Consider the following 27,630-nt stretch of genomic DNA (forward strand, 5'->3'; position numbering starts at 1 on the left):
AGCATGCTATTTCTATCTGAGGCAGTGTATAGAATTAACATGAAAACATAAAAACTAAATTTAAGATTTTCAAAATATGTTATACAGCACATGAGGATAATGTTCTGATGAATAAACTTCAAGCCCCATGATGCATCATTTCCAGCGCTTGACATTAGTGTGTGGAGTCTGTCAGTGCGCTAGTGTAAGGGATGTCTGATTCATTTGAATCGGTTCGTTCGGGCAGTTTGCACCAATGAACCGGTTCAATACAACGATTCACCGTATCAAACCTCAGGATATTTACTAGCTTGTTTTTCTTAAGAGAAATGTTGCGTGAAATGTGCGTTGTTTGTGGGCCCACCTAACATTTTTTATTTATTTAGCCTATTTTGTTTTACTTCAAACCGCTCTCAGTCGGACGCTTCGCGAATCTCCCTGACTAACTCATTCAAAAGAATTGATTCATGCTAATGATTAAGTCAGGATTCGGACATCGCTCCAGTGCGTGCGGATGCAGGGAAGATGGAGGAGGAGGCAGGAGCTGTTTGAGGACATATAGATGCGGATTATTGCGCCGTCAAATTATCAAAGGGCAAAAGACAGCTCTAAATGGACACGACGTCGAGCACATTTCAATGGCAGACATTCAACAACCGAACTAACGAGCGACGCCCACCTGCATTACTAATGCATTTATTTAAATAGAACGTCTCGTTTTAACAGTTCGTTTCTTAAAGAGCATGCGGGAAGGTTCGGCAATAGACATCAAGTTCGGAATCTCCATATAAAAAAATCTTATAAATAAGAAGATTGTGGATAACGGGAATGTTTGCCGTTGTTTGTAGATGCGGAGGATGGAGAAAACGAAGGATAATAAACATGAGCCCGAATGTCCTTTAGTGCTCGCTGGGATTTGGAATTTGCGCATTCTGCTGTCGGCATTCTGTGCATTATGACGCCATAATAGAACTTCGGGATCCGCCACTTGACGCGTTCTAAAGTAAACCGGGATTTTCATGCGTGTAAAGATGAGAGTGCCGCGTCTGCTTGTGTATTCATGGGCATTGATGGCCCTTCTGCCGGTCACCTCCGCCGCTGGCAGCTCGGGCTCAGTGTTGCTCCGTGTCCCCCTGCAGCAGGGGCCCCTCTCACAGCCCGCGGCCCCCCGGGGCCCCTCGAGAGCCGCCCGGACACGCAGAGGAGTCCGTAGGATGAATTTTGTAAACATGATTGACAACCTTCGTGGAAAGTCAGGACAAGGTTATTACATCGAAATGGCCGTGGGCACCGCACCTCAGAAGGTGAGACTGATCTCACCATATAACAAAACAGCATAGGCATACTTCCACACTTCCCACACTGTCTGTGATGTATTCACATCTGATATCTCCAGGAAAAACGGCCATTCACAATTAGTTGTATTTTCATAATTTTCTTGGACCGAAAATATTTTGTCCAAGACAACATAATCTATTCACATTGTGTTTTATTTTATTTATCAAGGCTAAAAATGGGCTAAAATGTGGAAGTTGTCTTTCAGCATGAATGTCAGTCACAATAATGTACAGTGAAATATAGAAATGTATCTGAATAAACCATAATATAATTAACATTTTTTGGCAGTAGCCTATCTAACTTGGAACCCGTTTTTGAAAATTATTACTTATATAGACTAATACTAGAAAAGATTTAAGCAATGAAATATTATTTACATTTTGATTACTGAACTGGTGAAATAAAAATGTGAATTAAAGGGGTATAGACTTTCTGTTATTCCAACTGTTAAATAGTAATACTGTGTTGAACTGGTATGCAGTCTATATAGTGTAATTGTCACCTTCTGGTTATTGGTGTTAATAGTAGTCCACATTACATCATGCTTGTGTAACAGACTTTGTTGGACTCTGTTATGATGCACTAATTCTTGATGTACTGGCGCTTGTTGTACAGTATATGTGTGTATGTATTTTTCCCCTCGGGGCTTGCCGTAGATTGGCATTGGTCATGCGCGCGCTTGTACTGGAGTGTCGCGGGTTTTCTTTTGGAGTTGGTGATCTGTGTTATAATAAAGTGGAGAAGAGTTCCAAACGGTTATCGTTTATTGTTTTCTTATTTCTGAAGTGTTAGGCGAACCCTGTCTAAACGCTCGGTCACATTGGTGGCAGCGGTGTTGTTTTGATTTATTTGCGTTTACGTGGTCCAGTGTTACGACGGGTGTTTAACTAGTTAGTTTACAGTGGAAAGTTATTAACTGAGTTTAGCACGCGCGGGTTCAACGTCGACGCGGCCATCATGTGGTGTAAAGGCGATGATGATTTATATTCGAGACGGGACCGCGACAAGATCAACAGGCACGTGAAAATCGAGCTACCGCCGCCGTTCTCTGGTGACGAGAAGCAGAGCTTTCTGTGCTGGGCACGGCAGTTCGAGGTCGCCGTCAGAGCGCTCACAGAGGGAGATGGTCCTGCGTCGGTTAATTATGAGCTAGTGAGGATTCTGCCGACACGTTTAAGCAACGCAGCATTTCTTCTGTGGGACAGCCTTCCTCAAACTGTTCAGGCTGACTATACAGCTGTAAAGGAAAGACTAAAGGAGGCTTTCGGCCAGAGGCAGTTTATGGATCGCTTCAGAGCCAGTTTATCAGCCCGCCCTCGTGCTCCGCGGGAGAGTTTGGAGGTGTATGCGGCTGAGATGAGCAGGTTAGTGGACGAGGCTTTCCCTGAATATGGCGACAAGGCCCAAAGAGAGGAAAAGTTTCGTCGTTTCTTGGCCGGTTTGGATCCTGTGCTCAGAGCTAAATGCCATGAACAGGGAGCAACAGATTTGGAGGAGGCCGTGATAATTGCAGGTCGGTGCGAAAATGCCAGAGACTCAATAAAGACTGATTACATGCCTGTTAATGGTGCATATGGTAATAATGATGGTGGTGCAGTGGCTGCTGTTCACTCTGTGACTGATAATGGAGGACTATACAGAGCAGTGGATAGATTGACAGAAGAAATGAGAGATATGAGAATGGAACTGAGGCGCTTGGGTGATGAAAACCAAAGACTGAAATCCAGGGTGAGTCCTAGAGCAATGGATGAGTGGAATGGAGGCCGCTCTCAGTCGAGTGGAATGTGCCAGTGTGTCTGCGGGGGCCGTGGATGCCAGTCACGTGTCTTTGACAGCGCGCGTAGGGGCCGTTCACCTGAGAGGAAATCGTTCCAACACTTCGATGAGCGTACATCAGGTATGGATGTTCGTGGTTATAAAGACTCATACTCTGCTCAGTCCCCTGCCAGACGCAGCCCTAGCCCCGGGCCTCGCAGATGGAACAGCTATGAGGATGACTCAAGAAAGCGGGGAGTACGTTTCATGTCTCCTGGCGGAGTGGAGCGCCGCAATGGGCCGGGAAACGGACTTTAGCTGATGTTGCGGCCCAAACACCAGCTATGCTGCCTGTGGGCCCTGTAATGGACAATGTTGATGATGGTGACTCAATTTCAAAAGACATCAATGTGATTGTGGATGCTAGCCAGGAGCTGGTGTCGTATGTGAGAGGAGTAATTGAAGGTGTGGAGGTTCAGATGTTAGTGGACTCTGGTTCCAGTGTTTCTCTCATGAGTGCCGATTTCCGTATGTCAATTCCAACACTTCGTAATCGGCCACTGAAAAAGGACTATGTGTCAGCCCGTGCTGTGAATGGACAAATGCTAGATACACTCGGCACCATCACAATAACATTTCAGCTGGGAACTGAGTCGTGGCAGCATGTATTTCATGTGCTAAGAGAAACCACACAGACTGTGTTGCTGGGCTGGGACTTTTTGTTGAGGAACCATGCTTTACTGGACCTAGGCCATGCTAAGCTACAACTGTGGGACATCTCAGTTCCTCTCCTTACCAGCAAAGATTTTGTTCCACTGTGCTGCAATGTGTCGCTGGCCACCGCTATGAACTTGCCACCCCTCAGTGAGTCAGTTGTGGCAGTTAAAGTGTGTACACCCAACGCAGCCCATTTGGCGAGTGACTTTGTTGGCTATCTGGAACCCAATGTGGCGGATTCTTCCGGTCTAGTGGTTGCTCACACAGTTGCCATGGTTCACAACGGACTGACAAAAGCTCGGGTTTTGAATCCTACTGGACAGGACATTTCATTGAAACAAGGTATGCACCTGGGTGAGTTTTACACAGTTGATGACTCAGATGTTCAGCTGTTTCATGCTCCTGTTAACGTAGCTGGAGCGACCTTTTCCAGGGTCGCGCCTCCTGTGTCATTGGATGAGTCACCTATTTCTGAATCTGAGAGAGCTGCGCTTTCAGCATTGCTGTTGGAATACAATGACATCTTCAGCTCCTCCAAACGGAATTCCAGTAGATGTACACTAGTAAAACATCACATCAGAACTGGTGAGCAGACTCCTATCAAACAGCGTGCATATCGTGCATCCCCTGAAAAACGTGCTGAGATAGAGAAACAAGTGGCTGGCCTGTTAGAAGATGGCGTCATTGAGGAGAGCTGTAGTCCCTGGGCGTCACCAGTTGTTTTGGTGAAAAAGAAGTGTGGAACATGGCGTTTTTGTGTAGACTACAGGCGATTAAACAGTGCAACTATTAAAGACTCTCATCCTCTACCCCGTGTGGATGACACACTGGATGCGTTATCGGGTGCAAAGTGGTTCAGCACGCTAGATTTCTCTAACGGTTACTGGCAGGTGGAAGTTGCTGAAGAGGACCGAGAAAAGACGGCCTTTACAACGGGACAGGGCCTCTATCAGTGGCGGTCCATGCCGATGGGCCTATCCAACGCCCCCGCCACATTTCAACGATTGATGGAGCTTGTCCTCAGAGGGCTCCCGTGGCACATCTGCATGGTATATCTCGATGACATTTTAATTTATAACAAAACTTTTGAAGAACACCTGGCTAGCCTGAAAGAGGTGTTCTCAAGAATACAATCTGCTGGCTTGAGACTAAATCCAGGCAAATGTCACCTTGCCAGAGATCACGTGGTCTTTCTTGGCCATGTCGTTTCTCGAGAAGGTCTTCATCCTGATCCAAAGAACACTGAGAAAGTCTTGAACTGGCCAATTCCCCATTCTCCTTCTGAGGTGAGAGCATTTGTGGGACTGTGTTCCTATTACAGACGATTCGTCAAGGATTTTTCTAAACTCGCTGCTCCACTAAACCATCTAGTCGGGAAAAATGTGCCCTTTGTGTGGAATGCTGAGTGCGACAAATCATTTAACCTTTTGAAAAGTGTGTTGTCATCTGATCCTGTAGTGGTAATGCCTGACTTCAGTGTGCCTTTTAAAATCTACACTGATGCATCCAACCTGGCCGTCGGTGCAGTTCTTGCCCAGGATAGAGATGGACTCGAACATGTAGTCGCATACGCCAGCCGGGCATTGAATTCCACACAGAGGCGTTGGTCCACATTTGATCGTGAGTTGTGGGCTATCGTGTGGGCAGTAAGGGAATTCAAGCATTACATTGGACTTGCCTCATTTACCATTATCACAGACCATCGACCACTCTTGGCACTTCGGCGTATGTCCATTGATGATGATCCAACAGGAAGAAGAGGGAGGTGGATTCTGGAGCTTGATCCATTGAATTGGGTCATTGTACACAAAGATGGAAAAAACCATAAGAATGCGGACGCGCTTTCTCGCCGCCCTGAGACACCTGGCCCTAACGAGGCAGAGGCCAGTATTAAAGAGGTACTGGAAGTGAATGTGGTGAGTTCTAGTCAAATGGATACCATTCCATGTTCCTCTGAAGTCACTGATTCGGCAGGAGATGCGACTGCTGTCAACTCGCATGACAATTCAGACAGCATGTCTTCCATGAATGTTTTGTCACACAGCTTATCAGACATTAGGGCAATGCAGCATGCTGACCCTGATATTAATACTGTGTTGAGCTGGGTGATGCAATCCCAAAGACCATCCAGGCGGAAACTACAAGAAGCTTCTCAGTGCTTACGGAAGCTTTGGACTGAATTCAACCGGCTTTCTATTATTGATGGACTGTTATGCCGCTCAGTTTTCTGTCCCCTCACAAGTGGCCCTGTTGTCCAAATGGTTGTACCCTCTATTCTAATATCGGACATTCTTTTGCAGCTGCATGGGGCCCCAGCTTCTGCCCATTTTTCTTCGGAGCGTGTATGGGAACGGGCGAGACAATTTTGTTACTGGCCTTCTATGTACAGGGACATCAAAGCATGGTGTGAGCAGTGCAAGGCATGTCAGACACGGCGCGGTCCAGTTCCAGCCCACTGTGCACCTATGGGTGGGTCCCATTCAGTACGGCCATTTGAAAGAGTGGCTATGGACATCTTGGAGCTGCCTGTGACTTCAAAAGGAAACCGGTATGTGTTGGTTGTCGAGGACTACTTCACCAAATTTGTCAACCTGTATGCTTTGCTTAATCAGTCAGCACAGACAGTAGCACGTTGTCTGTTTGAGGACTTTGTTCTGATTCATGGTGTTCCAGAGACTTTGCATTCGGACCAGGGTCGTCAGTTTGAGTCGGAGGTGGTTCAGAATCTCTGTCATCTGCTGGGCATTAAAAAGACACGCACCACTCCCTACCATCCGCAGTCGGACGGTATGGTTGAAAGATTTAATCGGACCCTGATTGATCAACTGGCTAAGACTCTTTTGACATATGGAGGGGAATGGGACGATTATGTGAAGCATGTGGCTTTTGCTTACAACACAACGACTCACTCCAGCACTCGTTTTACACCTTACTTCTTGACCCACGGTCGGGAAGCACGGGTCCCTGCTGATTTACTGTTACCCACCCGTGCTCTTGTCTCTCAGATGTCACCATCACATGCTGAGTTTGTTTCGAAATTGCTGACAAAACTGAACTCTGCCTTTAGCAGTGCACGGATGCACAGTGAGGCAGCTCACGACCGTCAAAAACTGTACCATGATGTTGGATTGCGTCACCAGCTCTATGATGTAGGTGCCATGGTGTGGCTCCACAACCCAGTAGAGAGCCGCATGAAACTGGCACCCCATTGGAAGGGACCGTATAAAATAGTTCAAGTCATGGATTCATGTGGGGAACAGGGACTGACTTACCGTATTGTAGACCCTTTTGACTCTGGTGAGAGGGCGCAGGTCGTACATTACAATAGGGTGCGGCCTTACACATTGCCTGTTTCTCTTGCGTCACAGAACCAGACATTGTCCAATGCTCCGGACTCACAACCTGAGTCTCTTTCCCTGGAGTCAGGAGATTCTGATGGAGAGGAATGTGTTTCTCCCCGGAAAGATATGATTGGTTCTTCTGATTCACCATATTCAGTTAAGGGGTCTGAGCGAAACATGAGCAGGACTGGGAGAGTTCATAGACCTCCGGGCCATTTGAAGGATTTTGTTTTATATTAAAGTGCCTGTATACCTATGGGTATGGAAGAGTGCAAGTTTGAATTTGTTCTATTGTAGAGCCTGTTATAACTGTCAAAAAAAAAAAAAAAAAAAAAAACCCTGTTCTATTAATAGGCTTGTTGCAGTAAAAATAATGTGCTATGTACTCTGTTTTGTGTTTCATTGTACACGGCTGTTTATTGTTTTTGACGGTTGATGTTGTTATTCTGAAACATAAACGGGGACGTTTATTTTGTGAGGGGGGGACGTATGTAACAGACTTTGTTGGACTCTGTTATGATGCACTAATTCTTGATGTACTGGCGCTTGTTGTACAGTATATGTGTGTATGTATTTTTCCCCTCGGGGCTTGCCGTAGATTGGCATGGGTCATGCGCGCGCTTGTACTGGAGTGTCGCGGGTTTTCTTTTGGAGTTGGTGATCTGTGTTATAATAAAGTGGAGAAGAGTTCCAAACGGTTATCGTTTATTGTTTTCTTATTTCTGAAGTGTTAGGCGAACCCTGTCTAAACGCTCGGTCACACTTGTATTCCGCCTGTTTCGTTCAGATCTTTGTGCTTTATGGAAATATTAGACCATTGATGAAATGACTAAAGGCTGACTGTGGGATTAAAAATGACCATCTGTTTAGTGGAGTGTATGGGTTGTGTCCACCTGTCACCTGTAGTGAAGAGCCCCGGCTGAGACCGGGATGACTGCTCAGTTTTCACAGCTCCAGCCACACGGATCTGAACGACTAAAAACCCTGTATTCTGCCGTCTGGCCAGTAGTGGGCAATGTCACTTTGCAAAGAAACCCTGCACACCTATAGACTGAGCACGTAACACACACCTGGGAATCGGGGGATGCATCCGATATCGCATACTCTCTTGAGTAGGTACTTATTTTGAATAAGTAATTACTTCACAGCCGCAAATAAAGTATGTTCTCTGTAGTATGTAATCTGGACGTACTCCCAAGGCCTCATGGGATAGTAAAATGTTCATTGTATGCACACTTCAGAAGTGAAGTAGCTCATCCGGTTTTTGCCTACTCTTTTATGAGTACTGTGAATTCTGACATACTAATTTAGTCACAAACTGTTTGTCACCAACTGTAGGGAAGTATGCGACTACAGATCCACGATTCTGGATATATTGAGAATCACGATTCTCCCACAAACTGATAACTAAACAGAATAACATCATTTACTAGCGGTTCTGACAAATGTTTATTGCTGCAGTCTATTTCAAATGTTCAATGAATCTGAATGAATTATTTTTAAAAATTGGTTTAAATAAATGGTTTACCGACTCGCTCATAAAGACTTCACTTGTTTCATTACTGGATGAATTAGCGTTTTTTGTTGTTGTTGAAAAAATCTCTTGATTGTTTCAATGACAAATACATTGTATTAACAGTCACTTGTGTAACAGCGTAAGCAATCGTTATTTGAAGCACCATGTTACTTTTAAAAGGTCATTTACTCGGTTTTGATCACTTCTGTAGACATCAGTGTTTATATCTGAATTTGAACTTTAATCTCAGTTCTTCTGTAATATGAATATTTGTAACACACAAATAATGAAAAGCCAGTTTGTGAAGCTGTTTTATAGCCTACATCCCAACGGTTCTTTCTGGAGCAGTGGCAGTGCAAACACAGATTTGAATGATCCGCTGTGATATTGTCAAAGGTTTAATAGACACCGAATAGTTGTAAGATTGCGTGGGTGTTTGGATCGAGATCGCGACCTTTTAACGATTAATCAAGCCGCTTAACGGTATCGTCTTTTAAAAACGTGCACTTTGATGGGCTGTTTACACGACTGTCAGGATTCCTCCTTCACATCACTCTCCATTACCTCCCAGATCATCACTGACTCCTCCCACTCCTTCAATCACCCGTTCACAGTCCCCTGATTACTGATTCCCATCACCTGTGACTCATCACCAGTTCCCTTTTTAACCCAGCATTCACCTCACCTCCGTTGTCTGATCTCGTCATTTCCTGACCACAGACCCACCGTGAACACTCTCCTATGCTAACCCGCTACTTACCCGAGCTTACCTGCATTCCTCCTCGGATCCCATCGTCTCGTCTCAGTCCAGTCCCCAAGGCTCCTTCTCTTCAACTCCCTCTCCTGGATCCGCACCTGAATACACATCACGGAATCAATCATTCAGCTAAGACTCTCCATATTTGCCATAGACTGTCTCACTTACCATTCCACTGTGTGTCCGCAACTGCATTGTTCAATAAAAGTGTGTTTACAACTTACGTCATCTCTCTCCGTGTTTCAAACCCTGACAGAAGATCAGACCAACAACATGCAATCGGATACACGAGACGCTGTTCCTCACCCAGTGCCCACCGCATCAGCGTCTGCTTCAACCAGTCCATCCCCGGATCCACTTCCGCATTCACCCGCTGCTTCGTTCACTGCCTCTTCCAGTCCCATGGCCAAACCAGCGCCTTACTCCGGCGAGGCGGAGGATTGCAGTGGGTTCCTCCTCCAGGTATCGTTATATTTCACTATGAATGAACAACAATTCCATAATGACGCCGCCCGCGTGGCTTTCATCATCTCATTACTCACCGGTTCCGCCCTCCAGTGGGCTCAATCTCTTTGGAATTCCAATTCTCCGACCATTCATGTTTGCAAGGATTTTATTCAACACTTTAGGGATGTGTTTGGACAGTCCGTGGCTTCCCTCTCTATCCACGATCAGCTGTTCCATCTAAAACAAGGCCGTTCTTCGGTGACTGAATATTCCCTTCGATTCAGAACCCTCGCTGCTGCTAGTGGGTGGAACGAACCCGCGTTAATTACTGCATATCGTCAAGGATTAACTCCGAAGATCCGTCAGCTGGTCGTGGTTTACGATGACGTCATGGGCATAGAAGCGCTCATTCAGAAAACTATCAGAGTCTCTCAACTACTAACTGCTTGTGACGTCAATATACCCACTGCACATCCTTCGCCCCCGGCGTCCCAACCTTCTCATCTTACTCCTCCAGCACCTATTCCTATGGAAATTGATTCTTCTCGACTAACCCGTTCTGAACGACAACGAAGAATACAAGCCCATCTCTGTCTATATTGTGCTTCTGACAAACATCTACTCAACAGCTGCCCCATTCGACCTCCGCGCCTTGCGGTAAGCTCAATCTACCATCCTCCTAGCGTTGAACATCTTATCAAAACTCAAGTCCATCTAATAACCCCTAAATTCTGTTTCCCAGTACAAGCCCTCATTGACTCCGGTTCCGCGGGAAACTTCATCTCCTCCCAATGTCTCCAGAAGATGAATCTGAAAAAGAAACGACTTGAGTACGATCTCGCTATTCATACCATCCAAGGTAAACCGCTAGGAAGGGGTCGAATCCGTTACAGTTCTCCCATGTTAACTCTGCAGATTGGATGCTTACACACTGAGGAGATCTCTTTTATGGTGCTGGAGGAGTCTACAGCCGAAATCATCCTGGGACGCCCGTGGTTAATACAACATCAACCCCATCTCCACTGGAAGACCGGTGAAATACTCCAATGGGGTTCGGACTGTCATTCTGCCTGTCTAGTCACTATCACCAAGATTACCCCTTCTCCGTCATCCGCTGAAATAGAGAGTCCTTCCTCAGAAGTTTCTTCGGATATTATCCCTCCATCCTCGTCTGATGTCTCCGAAGTGTCACTGCATTCCACTTCGGTGGAGAGCCCTGAGACTCAACGTCAGTATGAAATTCCAGTGGAGTACCGGGCGTTCCAGGACGTATTTAGTAAGGCGCTGGCCACCAAATTACCACCACATCGACCATGGGACTGCGCAATCGACTTGCTACCCGGTCCAACTCTACCTAAGGGCCGTATCTATGCTTTGTCCATCCCGGAACAGAAGGCCATGGAGGAGTACGTAGAAGAGGCATTACAGCAAGAGTTCATTCGACCATCCATCTCCCCTGCCGCTTCGAGCTTCTTCTTCGTGGCCAAGAAGGACGGAGGCTTGCGGCCGTGCATCGATTACCGTCAGCTTAACTCTCAGACAGTGAAGTTTCGGTATCCTCTTCCTCTGGTCCCGGCTGCTCTGGAACAGCTCCGAGGCGCCCAAATCTTTTCCAAGTTAGACCTTCGAAGCGCCTATAACCTCATCCGTATCCGCCACGGCGATGAATGGAAGACCGCCTTCGTGACTCCCTCCGGTCACTATGAATATCAGGTGATGCCCTTCGGACTGTAAAATGCTCCAGCAGTTTTCCAGGGGTATATGAATGAGATCCTTCGCCCCTTCCTCAATCGCTTCGTGATCGTCTACATCGACGATATACTTATATACTCATCTTCCCAGGCTGAACATCATCATCATGTCGTTCAAGTGCTCCAGAAACTACGCGAGCATCAGCTTTTCCTCAAACTGGAGAAGTGCGAGTTTAACATCACTACTGTTCAATTCCTCGGCTATATCATCAGCCAAGATGGAATCCAGATGGACCAGAGGAAGGTGGAGACCATTTTAAACTGGCCCTTACCATCTACTGTAAAGGAACTCCAGCGCTTCCTAGGATTCGCCAACTTCTATCGACGTTTCATTCAAGATTATAGTCAACTCAGCTCTCCACTTACCACTGCTCTGAAGGGTCGGCCCAAGTCTCTGTCCTTATCATCTGCGGCTCTACAGGCCTTTCAGTCGCTCAAGGAAGCCTTCTCTTCTGCTCCAATACTCACTCACCCTAATCCTGATCTGCCATTCATCGTGGAAGTCGATGCTTCATCCTCAGGAGTGGGGGCCGTTTTGTCTCAGCGGCAGGGGGATCTCTCCGTACTTCATCCATGTGCCTTCTTCTCCAAAAAGCTTGCCCCGGCGGAGTTAAACTACGATATCGGGAATCGTGAGCTACTGGCTATTAAGTTAGCCCTGGAGGAATGGAGACACTGGCTGGAGGGAGCTAACCATCCGTTTGAGGTCATCACGGATCATCGAAACCTGGAGTATCTACGAGAAGCTCGTAGACTAAATCCGAGACAAGCCCGTTGGGCCCTCTTCTTCACTCGATTCGACTTCAAGGTGTCATATCGTCCAGGCAGCAAGAATTGTAGAGCTGATGCTCTTTCCAGAATTCATCAAGTCCCTCACGAAGATAGTGAACCTGTGCCTATCCTCCCTCCAGCCTTATTTCTCAGTCCGATTGTGTGGGACATTGACAATCGGATCCACCAAGAAAACCGTCTCCATCCTGCTCCGCCGGGAGGTCCAGAAGGGAGTATCTTTGTACCGGAACATCTAAGAACTTCTCTTCTGGACTCAGCTCACTCCGTACCGGGCTCTGGACATCCGGGTAGCAAGCGTACCCTCTCGCTTCTCAGTCAACGGTACTGGTGGCCAACCATCTCCGAGGATGTAACAAGGTTCGTCAAGGGTTGTTCAGTCTGCGCCATTGTCAACACCCCGAGGAGACTGCCAGAGGGTAAATTGGTGCCCCTTCCGATTCCTCAGCGTCCTTGGTCCCATATCGGTATCGACTTCATGACCGACCTTCCTCCATCTGATGGTTTCACCACGGTACTTGTAGTCGTTGATCGTTTCTCTAAGGGCTGTAAATTAATCCCTCTACCAGGACTGCCGACTGCTCTGGAAACCGCCGAAGCCCTCTTCCAGGGAGTCTTTCGCAACTTCGGAATCCCGGAGGACATCGTCTCTGATAGAGGTCCCCAATTCATCTCCAGAGTTTGGCGTGCCTTCTTTCAGCTCCTCGGGGTCACTGTCAGTCTCTCTTCCGGATACCATCCTCAGACCAATGGCCAGACTGAGCGCAAGATCCAGGAAATCGGTCGCTTTCTAAGGACCTACTGCCACCAGTACCAGGACAGCTGGAACCGTTACCTTCCCTGGGCTGAGTATGCTCAAAACTCTCTCCGACAAAGCACCACTGGTCTTACTCCCTTCCAATGCATTCTCGGTTACCAACCTCCTCTGTTCCCCTGGTCTGGGGAGTTATCTGAGGTTCCAGCTGTCGACTTCTGGTTCCAGCAGAGCGAGGGGGTATGGGACTCAGCTCACGTTCATCTCCAACAGGCAATAAGGAGACACAAGACCCAGGCTGATCGTCGAAGACTACCAACTCCCTCTTATCAGCCTGGGCAGAAGGTGTGGTTGTCCACCAGGGACATTCGTCTCAAGTTGCCATGTCGTAAGCTGAGTCCTCGATTCATTGGACCTTTCCCCATTGAGAGGCAGTTGAACGAGGTCACCTACAGACTTACACTCCCAAGGCAGTATCGCATCTCTCCATCCTTCCATGTGTCATTGTTAAAACCTTACGTTGACCCTGTCCTTCCTCTTCCTTCAGATACACCTGCCATTGACGTACCTCCTCCTCCTCCGGTGCCTGTGGAGGATGAGCCCATCTATAGGATCCGTTCCATCTTGGACTCCAGGCGGCGAGGCCCCCGTCTCGAGTACCTCATTGACTGGGAGGATTACGGGCCGGAGGAACGTTCTTGGGTGCTGCGCGACGACGTAATGGATCCCACTCTCCTTTCCCAGTTTCACGAGGAACATCCCAATCGACCAGCACCCAGAGGTCGGGGTAGACCTCGCCGCCGACAGCATCCTTCACAGGCGTCAAGAGCCGCTTCGGGAGGGGGGGGTACTGTCAGGATTCCTCCTTCACATCACTCTCCATTACCTCCCAGATCATCACTGACTCCTCCCACTCCTTCAATCACCCGTTCACAGTCCCCTGATTACTGATTCCCATCACCTGTGACTCATCACCAGTTCCCTTTTTAACCCAGCATTCACCTCACCTCCGTTGTCTGATCTCGTCATTTCCTGACCACAGACCCACCGTGAACACTCTCCTATGCTAACCCGCTACTTACCCGAGCTTACCTGCATTCCTCCTCGGATCCCATCGTCTCGTCTCAGTCCAGTCCCCAAGGCTCCTTCTCTTCAACTCCCTCTCCTGGATCCGCACCTGAATACACATCACGGAATCAATCATTCAGCTAAGACTCTCCATATTTGCCATAGACTGTCTCACTTACCATTCCACTGTGTGTCCGCAACTGCATTGTTCAATAAAAGTGTGTTTACAACTTACGTCATCTCTCTCCGTGTTTCAAACCCTGACAACGACACTGTTTTCAACTGAAAGCGGAAAACGTTTTGTGTGTTGGCCGTTCGTTTACATAACAAATATGTTTTAAGGGTCTGAAAATGCAATCTTTTGATGCAAGTTTTTGAAAACGATATTGTTATCGCCTTGTTACCGATACCGTTATTTTGTAAACTGCAAAAATGTGAATTTGTAAAAACAGTGTCGTCATGCTCATGAGTATTAAGCTCCATGTTCAGTCTATAGGAGTGCAGTGTTTCTTTAAGTGATATCGCCATCTACTGGCCTGGCAGCAGAATACAGTGTTTTAGACGTTTTCTCAGATCCGTGTGAATGGGGATTGTTTTGACAAAGTTGTCATTTGTATGTGAAAAATGCATATGGAAAACCTTTTCTGTTTTTAGTACATTGTTCTCGTGTAAACGCTCCCTGATACACGTTTTAGTTCGCGTTTTCAGGCCGCCAAAACACTGTTGTCGTGTAAATGAATGGCAAAAAAATCTGTTTTTGTTAAAAGATTGTTGTGTAAACTTAGAATAATAGTGCACTATTGCCCAGAACATATACACTACTACAGATCTACATCCCATCTTTCTGTTATAAGAAACGTGTACCAGCAATAATTGTTCTATTAAAACGTTTGCATTAAGAAGAACATTTATGCATCTTTTAACCAAAGCGACCTTTTCATGCATTTCCTGCGAATCAACCTCGCGGCATTGCTAGTGTCATGCTCTACTGGTTAAGCTACAGGAAGACCGGGTCGAAGTTCTCACAGAGTGATAAAAGCCCATGTTCCTCTGACAGAGAGAGAACTATGCTGAGCTATATCATCACGATAGCGGTTTGTGTCCCCGTCTACCGGGGCATCCACAAGCTGAAAAATGACGTGGAAGGAAATGAATTAGTGTTTTTTCACACCAAACATCTTCAGCGGTCCATTGCCACAATATCATTACTGGTCAACAAGGTCACACAGTGTGTGAGGGAGAGGAAGCGCTGAGAGACGAGTGAAGGCAGGTCTTCTAGAGGAAGGATGCACACACGCCAGACTCAGTGCGCAGAATAACAGGAAGCCCACAGGACAGATCAATGACACGAGGAGTCAGCGCAACTCTTACTACACGAGAGAAGCGCTGAAGAGCTGCGGAGAGCAGTAGCAGACGTGGGAAGAAGGTCAAGTGCGCATCAACCAGCGTTGAGTTCAAAAACACTGATGAATCGAAAACAGTTTCCCAATAGAGATGGACAATTGTGTTTGGAACAATTCAGTAAAGTTTGGTCTAAATTTGTGCATGATATTTTTACAACTAAGCAGTATTATGTTTAGAAGTGGTCTGTCAATATGATTTATCAATATAACATGTCGTCAATAACCCTGCCCTCAGCATCAGCGGCTGAACTATCTGCTAAAACATGCTGGAGATCTGTGAAGTCCTGAAGACGTCTGGCAGCTCTTTCTGTCTCTCTCCGCCTCAGTGTGTATCACGTTTCGCTCAGTCAGTGAGTCTGACGCTGAGAGGCCGGCTGCCAGTCAGTCGCTGGTGAACGAGGCAGATCGATAATATCTCTCATTCTTAAATACCCCTTCACCAACACACCAACACACACAAGGGCAGACACATGTGACAACAGAGCAATAGTCACAGTCATAGGCCTGAGCCACATCTAGAGATTAGGGGCCTTGTGTATAAAACTCAGATTTGAACCGCATGTGTGTTTGACGTGGAAAAGTGCTTAGTGCCACTACCTTCCTTGCGATCCGATGGGGATTCTGACCTCCATATGAGGCAGAAATATATTTATATGCAATGCTAAATGCTACTTGCTAACCATTGCGATAATAAAAACATATATGTTTATGGAAAACACCAGAGAAGAACGTAGACAAGTCATGGTGTCATGTTTTATCTGTCCCTCCCTGTGCCTTTGTTGATACCGGACTAATGCGTCCGCATATGTGTCATATATGCCGGTTAACTTGTGTAGTTCATTACTCCTGTTTTCTGCTCGTGAGCTCCCTCTGTGGCTCTGGCTGAAAGGATAGTATAGTGAGACGGGAGAGATCGCTCACACTAAATCGCAATCATCACATCATTTCATTGAAAATGTATATAAATGCTCAGAAATGTGACATAAACATGTCATTTTATTAGACTTAAAAGCCTCAAGGGAGTTGTTTTGTTCATTCCTGTGATCGCTAATATGGAAGCAATCAAATATGTATTTGTTCTCTTTATATGTGAAATGGTAAATACCAGTTTGATTGGTATGTGATCTCCTGACACAAATTAATAAATTACGTTCACTGTAAAAATGTCTTTATTTTAAAACATCGGTCAAAAATCGAAGCTGGAATCTTAAGTCTTTAAGTGAAGGCCAAACGTTCACGTCTGTCATGCTCATATTGCGATCAAGCTAGTTTTCAATCGGTGGGTGACGTCGTGTTAAGGACGGGTTTACGGGCAGCTCTGCGTGGCTACTGGCCCGACACTGGGAACACAGCTTGATTTTGGGCTTGGTGCTTACGGCCAGAGGCTTTTGGACCCGGCGCCCAGCACATTGTTAGGCCTGGCCCGGCGGTGGCAAACGGCTATAAAGACTTGGGTGTGAGCTGATAAAACATGTACCCGCAGCTGGTCTAGAACACCATAGGTAATACCCAGAAAACCGTATCACCGCACAATATCCTAAAAGCGCTGCTTAGCAACACCTTGCCAACTGCTGGCGTCAGGGCAGGTTCGCACGGGTGAGGAGCAGTGCTACAAGTATTGTAAGTTACATAATCAGATTGCTTTTCCAAGTTAATAGTAAAGTAATGCATTATTTTTAAATTTACACCGTTTTTTCTTCTTCAAATAAGTAATGCAAGTTACTTTTTCCCCCCCATTAATTTACTGACGCCTCTTCTGTCCCCAAGTTGAGAGAAATGATGTGAGCAGCCATTTACTCTTCTCACTTACACTAGATTCTTATTTCTCGAAATTAACCGTCACATGCAAACTCAGAATATTACGCAAACATTTAATATGAAATGTGTTAACAAATATACGTTATGAATTTGTGAAAATGTTTTTTTCTGCTGACCTTTGATGATCCAATTCAACCATAGGAATAAGCAAAGATGACATTTGTGTCATAAGAGTGTTGAACTTTCGTGTGTCCTGTTCTTCTAACATCTAGGGGTGTTTCCTGAAGCCAACGATGGTCACATGTTCTGTCGTTCTGTCAGTAGTTGGCTGACGCTGCTTTTGGGAAACGGCTTTCCTGTAGCTCAAACAGTAGAGCATTGGCGCTCGCAACCCAATGTCCTGGGTTTGATCCCCAGGGAAAGCAAGAACTGAGAACAGATAATAATATAAAAGTGTGATGTTATGAGCTGCACCGTCTACTGTACAGGCATCCATTTCCATTCAGCTTTTAGTGTAAAACAGCCTTTACATGTTTTTGGTTACACTTTATTGTAAGGTGTCTTTGTTACACTGTCCATTTATACATTTTAGTTCTGAGTGTTAAGTAACTACATGTAATGACTACTGGGTTAGGATTTGGTTTGTGGTTAGTTGCATGTAATTATGCATAATTTATAGTTATAACTATAGTAACTGCATGTAACATATGCAACAATGACTCTAAAATAAACTGTTACCCTTTTTTTTTAATTAAAAATCAAGCAAGCTCAGCTCAGGTGAGAAAAAGTAATGCAAAAGTATGAAAAAGTTCCATAAAAAGTTATTAAGTAATGAAATGTGTTACTTGTTTATGGAGTAATGCAATATTGTAATGCATTATTTTAAAAAGTAACTCTCCCAACACTGATGAGCACCACTTACCCTTTTCTTCAGTTATGAACTTTAATTTAAACCCCTCTGTGTTTCAGTTGAACATCTTGGTTGATACGGGCAGCAGTAATTTTGCAGTCGGCGCCGCCGCTCACCCGTTCCTCCACAGATATTACCATCGCTCTCTGTGAGTATAGTAATCACTAATCAAGTGTATCATGACATGTTATGAAGGCTAATAAACTTTGCTGCATCTTCCTGCTTGTGTTGACAGTTCTTCATCGTACAGAGACCTGGGCCGCGGCGTCTATGTGCCGTACACACAGGGCCGGTGGGAGGGCGAGCTGGGCACTGATCTGGTGTCGATTCCTCACGGCCCGAATGTGTCTCTGAGGGCCAACATCGCTGCAATCACCCAGTCGGATCGCTTCTTCATCAACGGATCCAACTGGGAGGGCATACTGGGGCTGGCCTACGCTGAGATCGCACGGGTCGGTTCCTGCAGGGTTTCTGTAACATGAGTGCTTGTGTTGTCGTGACAATGCTCAATGAAGAGTCTCTTCTAATCAGGTTTTCCGTCTTTCAGCCGGATGAGACTCTAGAGCCGTTCTTCGACTCTCTGTTGAGACAGACCAGCGTCCCAGACGTGTTTTCTCTGCAGCTCTGTGGAGCAGGATTCAGCCAGAACTACAGCGCCGGCAGCTCCACTGTAGGGGGCAGTATGGTGAGAGCCGCTGGAAGACAGCAGGGAAACATGACACGAAGAAGACCTTTCAATGCAAGAAATGGTTAATTGACACCAAGTTGAAATTAAGTCTTTCTTCCATGGAAAACCAAATGAGATTGAGACTGCCAAGCTCCGATAAAAGGACAAGAATAGGCAACGCTATCTCACGACCAATTCGTACGAATTTGTACGAGTGATTAAAAGGTGGCTAATTCGTACAAATTTGTACGATTTGTCTAAACCCACGTGATGGGTAGGTTTAGGGGCGGGGTCAGGGGTAGGTCATTCGTATGAATTCATACGATTTTGGCAAATCGTAAAATATGTACGATTTAGCAAAAAACTTCGAGTGAGGTCGTATGAATTGGTACGAATTAGCCAGCTCGTAAAATTCGTACGAATTGCCGTGAGATCGGGTTGGAATAGGTCATATATGATTTGTGTTTTGAGGTGCAGTCATATGAAATTAGTAAAATCTTTGAATCACACACTTGCCATGTTGTTAAAAGTTTATATGTAATGTGCAACAAAACAAATACTAAAATTACACTAAAATACTATAAAAAGGATTTGTTCATTCACAGATTGTCTTTATTCTTTCCAGATCATTGGGGGAGTAGATCCGTCCTTGTATGTTGGGGAGCTGTGGTACACACCAATCAGACGAGAGTGGTATTATGAGGTCATCATCGTGCGCATTGAGGTTAACGGACAGGATCTCAATATGGACTGCAAAGAAGTGAGAACAAGTTTTGCATTTATTTCTACTGAGAAAAATAAGCACACACACAAATACATTTCAAGTTTCTTCAGGCATGTGTGCTTTTATGTCCCTGTGGTTGTTTCTGAAAACAAAACGAAAAACTATTTTTTATTCTTATATGAATGTCACATTTAAACATTTTTTATATATTTTTCACATTCCATTAATAGAGGCATATGAATATTTACATATCTAATTGCCCATATCCTAAGATATGAAGATATGTCATATCAACACTAAGAATTAAAATTAAATGATTTCACTCAGTTAGCCTATAGGTTTTATTATATAGCGAAAATACCTGAAATGTGTCTAATTCATGGATATATTGAATAATAACCCAATAGATTACAATAATAATTCAATGTAAAAAATAATAAGTTATTTTGAGTTCATAATAAGAGTTACAACACGTCACTGTGGTCCTAGTTTGCCAATTCTGGTGGCCCATTTTCATTTATAAGTAAAAATATAATTTATTCTCCACAAAAAAAAAAAAATGTATCCGCGAATCCCTTGTTAAAAATTGTAAAATGTCATAGATCACTGTTTTCCAGAGACACACATCTACTGTAGATCAATTAACCTTAAAACTGTTTCGACTGAATAAATCTCACAAATGTGGATATTCAGATGAAATGACACAATTAAAATAGTGTAGCCATTTGTCAAATGTGTTGAAATGAGATTGTGTGCTGTCTATGCACAAAAGAAAAATTTGTAATACAAATATTATTTTATTTTATTGTATATTATGCATCCAAATAATAACCTATGAAAGGAGCATTAGCAAGACAAATGAGTGCCTACTGTTGGACAATGTTAGAAGTGCATTTTAAGGGATATTTTTCCCAATTGTATGGGTCAAAATGATAGATTTTTTTGCCAAAAATCATTAGGCTAAGTAAAGATTATGTTCCATGAAGGTTTTTTGTAAATTTCCTACCATAAATATATAAAACATGTATTTTCGTGAGTGAATGCAGCACAATCGTGAACATTTAATGCACAACTTTAAAGACAATTTTCTCAATGTTTCGATTTTTTTGCACCCTCAGATTCCAGATTTTCAAATAGTTGTATCTCGGCCAAATATTGTCCTATCCTAACAACAACAAACCATATATCAATGGAAAGCTTATTTATTCAGATTTCAGACAATGTATAATCTCAATTTCCAAAAATTGACCCATGTGGCTGGTTTTGTGGTCCAAGGTCACAAATGCCAAAACTATATTTGAAGAAACATCTCCCAGTTGGTCATGGTTAAAGAATGCAATTGAACAGACTGCTGCTTTTTTATTAATTAAACAAAGACAAACTAGGGTAACACTTTATTTTACAGTGTCATTGTTACATATGTTACATGTACTTACCATAGTAATAACAGTAAATTATGCATAATTACATCCAACTAACCCTCAACCAAATCCTAATCCTACCATAACCCTATAGTAAGTACATGTTATTAATTAATATTACTCAGTACTTAAATGTAACAATGACACCTTAAAATAAAGTGTAACCCAAACTAGCCATTGCTAAAAGCAGACATTCTTATTCTCTCTCTCTCTCTCTCTCTCTCTCTCTCTCTCTCTCTCTCTCTCTCTCTCTCTCTTTCTCTCTCTCTCTCAGTATAACTATGATAAGAGTATCGTGGACAGCGGCACTACAAACCTGCGTCTCCCTCGTAAAGTGTTCCAGGCTGCTGTGAAGGCCATTGAAGCGGCTTCATCGGTCAGTTTATATCACACTCTGTCTCAGCTGGACTCATTCTTGAACATGCTAAATGTTTTCAGATTTCTCCCACAGTTGGATCTTTGTCTCCACAGACTGAACAGTTTCCTTCAGGTTTTTGGCTGGGGGAGCAGCTGGTATGTTGGCAGGCGGGCACCACACCCTGGCATATCTTCCCTGTCATTTCTCTCTACCTAATGAGTGAAAATAGAAACCAGTCCTTCCGAATCTCCATCCTGCCACAGGTACCATCATTCTGCTTTCTTGACAACTTTCAGGATGGCATACTGATATATAAGAGGCTGCTGGGAGATAACTGGCCACATAACCCATATATAAAGATAACGGATAAAGCCGAAATATGGGTCAGAATGATCAAATTGATTATCGGTCAATCCAAATTCTGTATTCATGCGGCAACAGTTGAAGGGATAGTTCACCCAAAAATGATTATTCTCTTATTATTCACTGGTTTTTAACTCTGTATGACTGCTTCTCCTAGAATGAGTCCTAATTTTTCATTTTTGGGCAAACCAAATTGTCCCAGTAGCTACTCTTGGAGGGCCACTGTCCTGCAGAGTTCAGCTCTAACCCTATTTAACACACCTGCACCTGCTAACCAAGGGCTGTGTCCCAAATCATATATACCCTTAAATAGCGCACTTTAGTTTAGGTACTTCTCATTCATGTCTATGGTATCCACAAAGAGTGACTGACTGTTGCACGACTGAAAGAAATTCAATATCATCAAGACTGTAATTTGATTGGTTGTCAAGGCACACGTGATCTAAAGCCGGGTACACTGTGCAATTTATAATAGTCCTTTACGATTGTCGCTTGTCAGACTGTACGAACATGATGATCGCTATAAGCCATGTCACACTGTAAGATCTCAGTTGTCATTGATGTCAGACTGTATGGCAGTCAAGAAGCGTTAAAACGGACTTGCGTAAGAAAACTCGTCTGGAGTTTTACATCATCAATCAATGACACGTTCGGTGATGTGAGCTCCGTTACACGCGGGATTGAAATGGTGCTTACAAAAAAATCTCTAACGTTCATTTTGGTCATGGCTTGTCTTGAAAAACGAAGACAATTTGACGGTCGTCGTAGGAGAAGTCACTGCAGGACTGTGAGGCAAATCCTTAGTTTAAAATTTAGTCGGATGTAAAATTTGATCGCAACGGTCATTAATCGACTGACGGTGAACATGTCAAACTAACGATAAAAGATTTCAGATTTTAGCCTTAGATCAGAGGAATCTTTTAGGTTTTGCTAAATCTGTCTCAGACGGCCAAATCGTGGCCAAAATCGCAGTGTGCACCCGGCTTAAGTTGGCCTTTCTCCTGGTAAAGCCACGGACCATCGCATCTCCCAATCATAAGACCATCTCTGCTAGAATCGTCCAGGCTGGTGTTTTGGAGCTGGTTAAAGCTACACACTGCAGAACAGTTGCCCTTCAAGACTGAAGTTTGACACTTGTGCTCAAATGTGCAAAGCGCAATCCATGGGATACTATATCTCAAATTTCCACGCAATTCACTCACTGTACCAGCTACAACCACTCAACCTGGTGGAGTAGCCTGATCTTTTTCTCTCTATGGACATGTCAATAGACACATGTGGTGAATTAATGACCTTGAGACATTCCTAGTTTGTGAAGACAAATTTCCCTTGAAACCGCACAATCATATGATTACACCAACTCTGGCTCTTTAGGTCCAGTTTCTTGAAGAATTTAGCTTCAACCCTAATCATATACACCTGAACAAAGTCAAAGGTCTTCCGGATCACTAGAAAGGTACAGTCAGGTGAATTTAAGGTTGAAAGTTGGAGCTAAACTGTGCAGGAAAGTGGATCTTGAGAGCCAGAGTTGTAAACCCTTGAATTAATCCAACAAGAGCAAGAAGTAAATGATTAAATGTTAAATGAATAACAAAAAAACATCAGGATAATAGAACACAGGTGTACAGTTGTACTCTTGAAGCTAGACTCATACAACGGCTGGTCCAAAAGTACCAGCCAGTAGTGATATACTGACCATGCTGAGATTATCGGCATCTTCAGATAATCTTCTTGTTCTCTTGTTGTCTGCGCAATCATTTATCTGTTTTGTCATCTTTATTGGTTTGGGGACGCATGGATGTGTAGCTGATGTGTGTCTGCCTCTCTCGGGTCTCTGCAGCAGTACCTGAGGCCGGTGGAGGACGTGGCGTCGGCACAGGAGGACTGTTATAAATTCGCTGTGTCTCAGTCGAGCACTGGTACAGTAATGGGGGCCGTCATCATGGAGGGCTTCTATGTGGTGTTTGACCGAGAACACAAACGCATCGGCTTTGCTGTCAGCACATGTCACGGTGAGAGAGCATTTTCTCCACTTACAGTGGCCTCAGAAAGTATTAGGACACTTGTGCCATACACAAATAAAATAGTGCGTCTGTACTTTTTTTAAGTGAAAAATTGCTCACAAAAATGTAATTAGTTTTAAGAAAAGCTCCAGCAGCATCTGTTTTCAGATGAGATTTGTGACATATAATGTATAATGAAGTGGGAACCAACATTGATTCTTTATTGCGTAGTCTTTTCTTCCCTCGAGAAAAAGTCAACAACATCACTAAAACTCCTGATAGTGCATTCCTGTTCACGTTGAGACATTTATGAAAATGAGAGAGAGAGAGAGAGAGAGAGAGAGAGAGAGCGAGAGCTGACCGTGCATGCTCCTCATATGCAGGAGATGAGCGTGGCAATTGCCCCGCATCGATGCTCAGCACCTCTACCTCCTCAGAGCTAGACTGCTGAAGCCGCGCCGAGGGCTTCCAATCCCAGAAAGAGAGAGCGCTGGATCCACGGTTGAAGGCAGATAAAAGGCGGCGCCCGTCTCTAACCCCTCTGTGAGGTCCATTTGCGAACCCCACAATACCAGCTTCCGTTCTGCCTCGGCAGGGGCCGGTACCGCGAGTCATCAATGAGTGATCGGCGGGAGCGGAGCGATAGTATCTCACAATGAGTCAGCGCCCTCGAGCGTGGACAGAGCATGCTCCGTTCCCACACAAACAACACTTGAATCGTGTGTATACCCACCCATTATGAAATGAGGGTAGGGAGGAGCACACGATCTAAATGTTTGCTTGCTCACCATAATATCTCATGCTGGTGACTGATATAGTAACAGGCAACTATAAATAAGACAAACTGTTGCACACAGAGGGCTTGCGGAGGCACAGAATTGAAATGCTGGTCATTCTGGATGTGCTTTTATGCTTTGCTGGTCGTGACATCACCCGCTCGTGATGTTCTGTCTCGCCATTGGATTAGTTGACAAGTGCTTCAGACGCAGGGGCGTTCCCAAAGCATCATTGACGCAGCGTCTCGTTCCTTAGGCCCCATCCACACTACTGCGTTTTCGTCTAGAAACGGAGACCTTTTGCTACGTTTGCACCTCCCGTCCAGACCTAAAACGAAGAAGTTTAGAAACGCAGCCGACCCCGTTTTGCGTTTTGAATCTCCAGAGGGCGTTTTAGTGAAGACGGTAAAAACGGAGGACTTTAGAAACGATGACGCAGAGGCTCACGCTCGGCTCTATGATTGGGTGTCATCAGTCATGGCGTATCCTTCCCTGATTCGACAGACACCCATCACATGACCCGTCCCCGGGAAGAAAACATACAAAAACAGCCTGGACTACGTAACGTTCGTGACTGCAACATGGATAACGAATTACAAGCGTTACTGACGTTGATGTCTTTGCTAGCAGCTGTTGTGCAAGTAAATTCTGCATTTTACAGTGCTATCGCTGCCTACATGCGCCTGTTTACACCGGCACACACATGCCCAGTGTTGGTGAATGATCACGTGATCCGCGTTTTCAGTCGTTTTAATGTGGACGGAGATCAATTCTAATACGCAGCTAAAACGCTGGTGTGGACGGAGATCGTATTCGTTTTAATTCTCAGTTTCTAAACAAAAACGCAGTAGTGTGGATGAGGCCTTAGAAAGGGAACAATAACAAAATGAAAAATCGAATGCAATGCAAAGTAAATATCGGAGGGAGAAAAAACGTACAAACAAACAAAAAACATATTGCATATTATATTATAAACACAATATTACAGTAATGAGGATTTTATGAGATCATCATTGAGATGATTGAGAGTTACTAACATAAGAATAAATGACCTGGGCTCATTACTGCAATGAGATGTCACCTACCAACCCGACTACTTTTCCTTATTCTGTGTCTGTTCATGTTCTTGTCTGTCATTTTCCTTCTCTCCTTCTCTCCAGTCCACGATGAGTTCCGTACGGCCTCAGTGGAGGGACCGTTCCATGGTGTGGACCTTGAGGACTGTGGCTACAATGTCCCTCAGACCGACGAGTCCACATTAATGACCATCGCCTACATTATGGCGGGCATCTGTGCCCTATTTATGCTGCCTCTGTGCCTCATGGTCTGTCAGTGGCGTTTTACGCGCTGCCTTCATCCTCTGGGCGTTGGAGATTTCTCTGATGACATATCTCTTCTAAAGTGAGCCATATCAAATGTACAGCATTTCAACTGTTTGTAGAGGTGGCTGTCCTTGAGGTTCTCAAAGAAGGGAAAATATTAATGAAGCTACAATACAATACAAACAAATTATAACAGCATATGTTATAATTGTGAATACACACACACACACACAAGCTGTCCCACCTTGGAGGGATTTCGTAACCTCTAAACCTTTTTGAAATCACGTGATATGTGAATGATCCCTTAATCTTACAGACTTTTAAGTGTGGATAGCTGTCCTGGGACTGTTCAAGTAAAGTAATGTAAACTATATGAGTGGGTGTGTCTGTGTTTGAAAGTGAGAGAGAGTTTGTGTGCTATATTAAGATGTCATATCCTATAATACCAATATTGTTTGATCTTCAAAATGAACATAGAGTAACAGAGTACTGTTTGAGTCACTGTTGATGATCCCAACAATACCATAAGGAACTATTACTTACTAAGACAATATGATCTTCTGACTATATTAATTGAAAGCTTACAGTAAATAGACTTGTATGATATGTAATAATGAATGTCACTGGGAGAGAACATGTCCAGTCATATTTTACCCCAAAATCAAAAGAAAACAATAAGAAGTTATATTTAAAAATAAAGCCTATTTTTTGGGACTAAGAGTTGCATTGTGACTATTTGTATATCATGACCATTTCAATAACATTTTCTCCCAAATTTTCACTACCTCAATGCAAATAAATATATAAATACAAGTAAGTAAATACATAAATAATATATTATCATTTTTTTATTTTTTATTTAAGCAATTGACTAAAATAGGATCTTAACATTCTTATTTCTTTTGATTTTGTAGTTATATCTTATCTGGACATGTTTTCTAAAGATTTACTCAAACATATCTAAATGATGTAACACATATTCATCAGCTTTTGTAACATTACTCTGGACACGTATGGAGCTGAAATGCTGACTTCACATGGCAAATATTATTGCACACACACTCACATGCAACCGAACAATAAATGCACCTAAAACAAATGCTGCTTATTATTATGCATATAATAAATCAAATATATTAGGAAAAGCACACACACTCTTACCTAATTTTAACCTTCAACCTTCAATTTCCAAACCTTCAGATTAAGCCAGAACTAAACATGTCTAAACCGAAAAATCGTAACATGTATTAAAGAAAATCCAGATTGGCAGCTCTTACATCCATTAAAGTGCATAATACAGCAGTGTGTGGCCTCATTTCTTGGCAATTGTGTGAAATCTGCTTTTTGCTTCTTTTGCCAGTGAACAGAGGTGTTCATTCAATCCTCTGCCAAGTTCTCAACAAAGGAATTCTGGGAATAAAGATGATGTTTCTATTCAAAATTGTAGCATCACTGGATTTGATGGAAGATAACATTGAGACAACATTACATGGAATATAACATTTAACAATTGTTTTTCTAACATTCTAATTAGTTTTCTTATTTACTCCTAACACTTGCATAATCATACATTTTCATACTGCTAGATTTATCTGCATCTTTTGACACAATTAACCATCAGATTATTTTGTCCACACTTTCTTTACTGCACATCCCAGAAACTCCACTTTGCTGGAGTGCATCTTACCTCAGATTGGGTCTTTCAAGGTTAGC

General features: G+C 44.0%; 1 protein-coding gene across 1 annotated transcript; it reads left to right on the forward strand.

The window, feature by feature from the left end:
* Positions 1-10: 10 nt before the first annotated feature.
* Positions 11-27,354, forward strand: bace1 (beta-secretase 1). The gene is made up of 9 exons (XM_079609385.1): positions 11-1,283; positions 18,343-18,431; positions 18,519-18,735; positions 18,831-18,968; positions 19,576-19,710; positions 21,370-21,471; positions 21,567-21,716; positions 23,657-23,828; positions 25,756-27,354. The coding sequence occupies exons 1-9, from the start codon at positions 999-1,001 to the stop codon at positions 25,998-26,000; spliced, it is 1,533 nt and encodes a 510-aa protein (XP_079465511.1). The 5' UTR covers positions 11-998; the 3' UTR covers positions 26,001-27,354.
* The last annotated feature ends 276 nt before the right edge of the window (positions 27,355-27,630 follow it).

This window comes from Phoxinus phoxinus (assembly GCF_949152265.1).
Source record: "Phoxinus phoxinus genome assembly, chromosome: 4".
Classification (NCBI taxonomy): domain Eukaryota; kingdom Metazoa; phylum Chordata; class Actinopteri; order Cypriniformes; family Leuciscidae; genus Phoxinus; species Phoxinus phoxinus.